Here is a 7,189-nt window from a genome sequence, read left to right on the forward strand (position 1 = left end):
CGGACACTGAAGGCCGCCACGGGAAGCTGACGTGGGCGGTCAGCTTGGATGCACCCGAGGAGGAGCTGGAGCAGCGGGCAGAGGAGCTGGCCCGGACTGCGGGCCTGGTGAACATGGGCCGTGTCGGGGAGCTCAAGGGCCATTACCTCTTTGCCTACCAGCCCGACGGCCACGCGGTGACTGAACATGAAGCAATAAGGAGGTCGGTGGACACTTTGTTTGCACAGCACGACAGCGTGCGGTGGCACTCGGAACAGAAGCTGCTGAAGCGCTCCAAGCGCAGCCTGCACTTTAACGATCCCAAATACCCCCAGCAGTGGCATCTGGTGAGTGGTTTCCTGGCTCCTGCTATGCTCGCAGCCTCGGGCTGTTTGTGTGGCCATGGGCGAGCTGTCACGCAGGAAACAGAGCAGCCTCTTTCTGTTCTTTGGTGAGGAGGGAGCTCACTGAGAGCTCACCCTGCCTGCCACATGCTCGCTGTGATAACAGCTCCTGTGGCTGGTTGTGCACAGGTGGCACTGGGGTGGGCAGAGGGGTTTGGCTGGAGCACACCGTGCCCTCCACGTCATGGCTCGAGCAACTGTTGCTTGCTGTCAGCCTCAAACAACCTCCTCTGGCTGTCCTGTGACTCCTTCCCATGCTGGCCCCAGCCCCACATGTCACATCCAGTGCACCCAGGAGGTCCCCTCAGCGCTGACCCTCTCTCTTCGCTGTCCTTTCTGGTGTTTAGAACAACCGCAAGAGCCCCGGGAAGGACATCAACGTCACGGGCGTGTGGGAGCGGAACGTGACGGGGCGCGGGGTGACAGTGGTGGTGGTGGACGACGGCGTGGAGCACACCATCAAGGACATCCAGCCAAACTACGTGAGTGCCTGCACAGGCTGGAGGCCGGGCAGTGTGACAGGAGCGTGTGAGAGCTCAGAGTCCAAGCTGTGCCGTCACCTTGGGCTCAGCCAGGGCGGAAAGTCCCAGCAGCAAACCTTTCCTGGGAGATTTTGTACCCGGGTTTCAGGGTTACCTGCCTTTGTGCTCCCTGTGGCAGGCAGCCGGCCTCCCTCTGACCCGCAGCAGTGCATGGAGCTGCCTTGGCTGGTTCCTTCCCCACGGCAGCAGATAGCAGTGTTGAGCTGCAGCCCTGTGTGGAAGCAGCTCAACACTCCAAGTTCCCATGGCTTCCAGGCTGTGTTTCAGCCTGTGCTCCGTTCTCTTAACTCCTGCTTTTCCCAAATTGAGAAGAGCAGAGCCCCGAGTCCTGACTGTGGGTCTGTTTCCAGAGCCCAGAAGGCAGCTATGACTTGAACTCCAATGACCCTGACCCTATGCCTCACCCCGACGAGGAGAACGGGAACCACCACGGGACCCGCTGCGCCGGGGAGATCGCAGCTGTGCCAAACAACAGCTTCTGCACGGTGGGAGTCGCCTACGGGAGCCGCATCGCAGGTACGTGCAGGCCCCAGGCAATCCCAGCTTGCCTCACCCCCGGATCCGTGGGGCTGGGACACGGCTCCATGGGCTGGAGCGGCTCTGAGTCAGCGGTGCCGTGCTCGGGCTGGTTGGGCTGTTGCAGGGAGGGCCTGGCGCCTGCCTGAGCTCCTCTCCAGAGGAGCCAGCTCCTGGCAGCTTTTCCAGAGTATTCCTGGCCTCCCTGGCTGCCAAACTTTCAGCAGAGCAGCCACGCCATGCTGACTGAGCCAGACAATTGTGCCATGATGTGCCCAGGCTGTGCCTGGAGGCACTGGGGCAGCAAATCTTGGCCAGTCCCTTTCACTGCCCTGGCCCCTGGTCTCCGCTCTGCCGTGTGGGATGGACGGGGGCGAAGGGCCGGTGCTGTGTCTCTCCCCTGCAAGGCCAGGGAATGTGTGCTGTGCCCCAGCTGTCTCCAGAGCTCCTGAGCTTCTCTGCAGAGGGGGGCAAGGTCTCTGTGCCCTGCAGGATGTGTCCCTGGCAGCGTGGGGACAGCCATGCTGGGACGTGGTTCTCTCCATACCTGGTCACACCACAGTCCCTGGGGTGCTGGGGGGGTCAGGGCTTGCCCAGAGGCACAGCAGGAAGAGGCTCCCAGCTGGCAGAAGCAGAGATGAGCTCATGGTGTACCCACAGCACAGGGAACAGGAGGGTTTGCCCCGGATCCAGGCGGGACCTGGCGCTGTTTCAGGCCCCAGCCCTCCAAAGCTGGGCTGGCCTTGCAGGGGGAGCACGGCGGGGCCGCCGGGAGCCAGGAGTTTGTTTGCAGTGTGTGCAGCTCATGTGACCCGTGTTGGTCACGTTCCTTGTCCTCTGTCCCGCAGGCATCCGAGTGCTGGACGGGCCCCTCACGGACAGCATGGAGGCCATCGCCTTCAACAAGCACTATCAGATCAATGACATCTACAGCTGCAGGTGAGCCCCCAGGGGACCCTGAGCTGGCTCCCAGCTGCCAACCCTGCTCTGCCTGGGGACGGGGTCACAGCTCGTGGCTGAGTGCTCACACCAGCTCCCACCCTTCTGTGGCTCCAGTTAGCCCTGAGGCACCAAAATCCTGTTCTTGGAGAGCTGTCCCAGGCTCTGCACAGCACCTGCAGTTTCGAGATGTCCCTCTGTGTGCTGCTGCAGCACATCCCCTGGGCTGGCTGTGCTGGAGGGGACACTGTGCCCCCCAGTGTGGTCAGGCGGCCCCGGCTGAGCCGTGTGACGGGGACTGGAATGTGTGAGAAGCCGCTTGTTAAATAAAAATCAAACATTTTGTCCGCTGGAATCTGACCCAGGGGCACAGTGCAAACACGACAGCAATATCCCAGCAGCGAGGGGCCATCCTGATGGGTGGGAAAGTGCAGTGCTCTGCGATCCCAGTCGTGGTGCTGGGAGCAGCTGGTGGCTGCTGGGAGCTCTCTGTATTGGCAGAAAGGCCCGCCTGTGACTCCTGGGGCTGTCACTTCACGGTGTCTCTCTTTGCAGCTGGGGTCCCGATGACGATGGGAAGACCGTGGACGGCCCGCATCAACTGGGAAAGGTAAAACCCAGCCCCAGCAGCCCTGGGGGAGCCTCCAGGCCTTGTGGCTTTTTGCCTGCCCGTTCAGGCGGGGCGGGATGTTGCTGTGACACCACGCACGTCTGTTTGTGTCCCTTGGTGCCAGCGGAGGTTTCCCTGTCACTGTGTGGTTGGGAGAGGCGACGCTGCGGCGGGAGGGCAGCGTTCAGGCAGGGCGGGATGAGCTTTCCAAGGAGAGGCTGGTTCCAGCAGGAAAAGGCTCTTTCGCAACCTGTGGTATTGCGCTGACAACTTGTGCAACCCGCAGGATGCTCTCTGCTCAGGAGGCCAAGCTTTCCCAGTGCTCAGGGTGGTTCTCAAGGCAGGAGTGGTGCCTTTGGATACTGGGAGTAAATAAGGGGAGTGGGATTGCAGTGGGACAGAGAGTCAGAGCTGAGGCTGCTCCTTCCCAGGCCATTAAGATTTTCTTAGAGCTCCTGTGCTGCAGAACTGCTGCAAAGCACACCCAGCCTGCCTGTGCTGCTGCAAGGGATCACTGAGGGGCCCCAAAACCAGCAGTGGGGTGTGGTTCTGCTCCAGTGCTCCTCTGCTGTGCTTTTCCAACCACAACTCAGCAGTTCCTGCGCTCCTCGGAGCAGCGCTGACAGCCGAGCTGTCCGTTCACCATAACAAATGGTTTCCAATTCTGCAAGTTAATTTATTCCCTTCCTGCCTGCAGAGACAGCTGGAACAAGCTCTGGCACCCAGAGCACGGGCAGAGCTCGCTGTGCCACAGCAGAGCCAGGAGGGCAGAGTGTTCCTTCATCTGCCAGGGGAGGGAGAGCAGGGTGGTCACTTCCAGCAGGGTTGTGTTCTTGCTCATCCATCAGACGTGTCCTTTCCCTAGGTGGGAATGATGTCTGGGCGAGGTGTCTGGGCTGGAAAGGTGCTTTCAGGTGGGGCTGGTGGTGTGGTGTGTCTCAGCAAAGGCAATGCCCCATGTCTGTGGGGCTGGGCACTCACAGAGGGGCAGTGCTGGCAGATCACACGTGCTGGGCTGGCTGCTGTCAGAAACCACTGGGATCAGCCTGGAAGTACCTGGGAAGAGCCCCTCTGCCCTGTCCCTCTCCGCAGGCTGCCCTGCAGCACGGGGTGATCGCGGGTCGCCGGGGCTTCGGGAGCATCTTCGTGGTGGCCAGTGGCAACGGGGGCCAGCACAGTGACAACTGCAACTACGATGGATACGCCAACTCTATCTACACTGTCACGATAGGTGAGCCTGGCTCTTCTGTCTCCTCCCTTCCCAGCCTGGAGCAGTGAGGTCATCCCAAAAGCACACGGCCTGCCCAGCTGGGAGCTGGCTGGCTGGTGGGAACTTGTGGGAAAGTGTCTGGGAATGAGCATGGCAGTGTCTAGGGTGTGCTGGGCTTCAGCCCTCAAGCCTGCAGTTTGCTTCTGACCTCCAGAGCAAGAGGAGGCCAGAGAAATTCCTGCCCATGCCCAGGCCTCCCTCCCAGGGCTGTGACACACTGCCACGTTCAGGGAATGACCTGGAATGCAGCATTCCCATCATTTGTGTTGGAAGAGAAACATGTAATCCGCATTCTCGAGAGCAGAAGCTGCTGAGGGGCAGAAGATCTGTGTGATACTGAGCACAGTGAAGGATTATTTATCGTGGCTGCCCTTCCTGTAGATCTTCCATGCGGGAAAAACACAGGCTTGGTTCTGCTTTCCCTGCCCAGCTCCCAGCCCCTGGAAGAGCGCATCTGGCAGGAGAGGCTCTCAGGGCATCGACACCTTGACATTTCAGCAGCTGAAGCTAAGCAGGTTTCAGGCAGTCGATGCCTTTCTCGTTTCCCCAGGGGCCGTGGATGAGACGGGCTCCATGCCCTTCTACGCCGAGGAATGTGCCTCCATGCTGGCCGTGACCTTCAGCGGCGGGGACAAGATGATGAGGAGCATTGTGAGTACCTGTGTCCCCTGTGCTCCCCTGGCCGCCCCGGGGACAGCCAGGACAACGCTCCGTCCCCTCCGATTCCCACACAGCTCCTCTGAGCCAAGGCTGGGATGTGCCTTTTGCCCAGGCCCTGCACGAACAGAGGGAGGGTCCTGTTTCTCAGCCCTGTGGGAGCTGCCACACTCCTGCCCAGCCAGCAGCCCCCGCTCTGCTCCCAAGGGCAGCTGGAGCACGGAGGGCAGGGAGAGCATCGGGCTCTTTGAGCCACTTGGCCCCAGCCTCTCCTCTGTTGTGGCACATGGGCCTCTCCCAGTCGAATTTTTAAGAATATTTTTATCAGCTTTTCCTTTTTTTGCCAAAAAGCGAGTTCTTGTCAACAACACGTCCTTTCTGCCTGAGCCAAGCAGCCAGGGGCTGCTTCCCCCCTGCAGGCCTGACCCAGCCTGTCCCTCCCTTGGTGCCAGGCTGCCCCCACCCCAGTGGTGTGACCCCTTCCTGTCCTGTGGGGCCAGCAGGGACCACACAGCCCACCCATCGCAGGGCAGCTGAGGGGAAATGTCACTGGCTCCCTGTTATTTGGGGTTGGATTGTCCGTGGCTTGGAGGATCTCCCACCAGGACAGGTACTTCCCAAAAGCACTTTCCTGTGGCTCTGTGCCTGCCACAGAGCAGCTGAATCCAGGCTTGTCAAACCAGGGGAACAGGGAGAGCCTGGGATCCTCAGCGCCTGGCTGGGACTCAGCAAGCTCCTCCTGCAGCCCAGAGCCAGGGCAGGGATCTGTGCCCAGCCAGGGCATGGCACAATCTGCCACAGGGAGAGTAAAACCCAGAATGGAGCTGATTTTTCCTCTCAGAAATCACTGCAGTTGTCCCAGGCTGCTTTGGAAAGTACTGACACTGGGAAAAAAGGGAGCCAGCGAGGGCTCTGCTGCGTTCCATCAGGAGCTGCAGGCTCCTGGGTTGGTCTGGCTTCCCCCAGCCCGGTGTGAGTGCTTTGAAGGTCACAAATGCACGTTCACTTTAAACACCAGCCTTATGGGACACTAACAGGGGAGCTGGCACTCCATGGGACAGCCAGGGTGAGATCCACACGTAGCCTGGGAGCGGCATGTGCCACAGAGACAGCCTGTACCACGGTGGCTCCTTCAGGCAGCCCCTGCCTTGCTGAACCCCACACAGCCCTTTTTCAGGAGCACAGTCTGCTCCTGGACACCCTGGAGCTCACTGCAGTGGTGCCAGAGTTAACTGCCCTGCAGCCATCTGCTCCAGCTTTTTTTTTCTTTTACCAGACCATAAACTTTGTGTGGTTTCCTTAATGGGAAGAATTTAATACGGCTTCTGGCACTGCCTGTGCTTCCTACTGAAAGTTTGTGCTCTTGGGGTGCTCTGTGTGGGACACTCAGTGTCCCAGCGTGAGCTGGAGCCCCTCACAGCTGGAAAAGTGGGATGGAGTCAAGCAAAAACACCACAAACCCTTCGGATTTTGGGCTTTCTCCCCGTGGGGAGCAGAGGGAGATGGATGCACTTGCTTTGCAGTGAGGTGCCATCATTCATGAGCCTCCTGACTCCTCTCTGGAGGCTCTGTGTGCTCTGCACAGTCCCGTGTGGCCCCTCTGCAGTCTGGTTGTGACACTGTGATCAGCAGTGAAGGTGAGCAGGAACCCAAAATATCTGCCAGGAGTTTCCCACAAAGTTGCTTTGTGAGGGCTAGTTTGTCTCTCTCTCTCTCCAAAGGGAACTGTCCCCATTCATTGCTTCCCTGGGATCACTGTCCCTGCAGTGAGGCTGTGCCAGGACCCTTCCTGGCTGGCTGTGAGCAGGGACAGCTGTGTCACAGGCTGAGCTTGGGCTGGCGAGGGCACAGCTCGGGGTGCAGGCACCCCAACACAGCACAGGGGCCTGACAGAGGCCTGTCTCCTCTTCCCTGGCAGGTGACAACAGACTGGGACTTGCAGAAGGGCACGGGCTGCACGGAGGGTCACACGGGGACATCAGCTGCAGCTCCCCTGGCCGCGGGAATGATCGCGCTGATGCTGCAGGTGCGGCCGTGCCTCACCTGGCGGGACGTGCAGCACGTCATTGTCTTCACTGCCACCAAGGTGAGCGGTGACCCTCCCTCCTCCCTCACAGCAGGGGTGCTGCAGGATGCCCGGGGCCCTGCTGTGCACATCCTTGTTTATGTCTGCTGCCCCTCCATAAATCTCTCGCTCGTCTGGCTCCCAGCACCGGGATTGTGCTTTCGCCTCACCCCGTGTTCCTTCCAGGAATGTGGCTGAGGCATTTTC

The 7,189-nt window shown here is 60.1% G+C and overlaps 1 protein-coding gene across 1 annotated transcript in view; it reads left to right on the forward strand.

The window, feature by feature from the left end:
• Window positions 1-5: 5 nt before the first annotated feature.
• PCSK7 (proprotein convertase subtilisin/kexin type 7) overlaps window positions 6-7,189 on the forward strand; it is a gene marked incomplete at its 5' end in the record, with an annotated part of 12,221 nt that continues 5,037 nt past the window's right edge. Inside the window, 8 exons of the mRNA XM_008636943.2 lie at window positions 6-326; window positions 731-865; window positions 1,276-1,441; window positions 2,290-2,380; window positions 2,936-2,990; window positions 4,083-4,221; window positions 4,811-4,911; window positions 6,836-7,003. Coding sequence (XP_008635165.2) covers window positions 6-326; window positions 731-865; window positions 1,276-1,441; window positions 2,290-2,380; window positions 2,936-2,990; window positions 4,083-4,221; window positions 4,811-4,911; window positions 6,836-7,003 — 1,176 coding nt within the window. The remainder of the gene's footprint in view (window positions 327-730; window positions 866-1,275; window positions 1,442-2,289; window positions 2,381-2,935; window positions 2,991-4,082; window positions 4,222-4,810; window positions 4,912-6,835; window positions 7,004-7,189) is intronic.

The sequence above is a fragment of the Corvus brachyrhynchos genome, unplaced genomic scaffold (genome assembly GCF_000691975.1).
Source record: "Corvus brachyrhynchos isolate BGI_N302 unplaced genomic scaffold, ASM69197v1 scaffold46, whole genome shotgun sequence".
Taxonomy (NCBI): Eukaryota; Metazoa; Chordata; class Aves; order Passeriformes; family Corvidae; genus Corvus; species Corvus brachyrhynchos.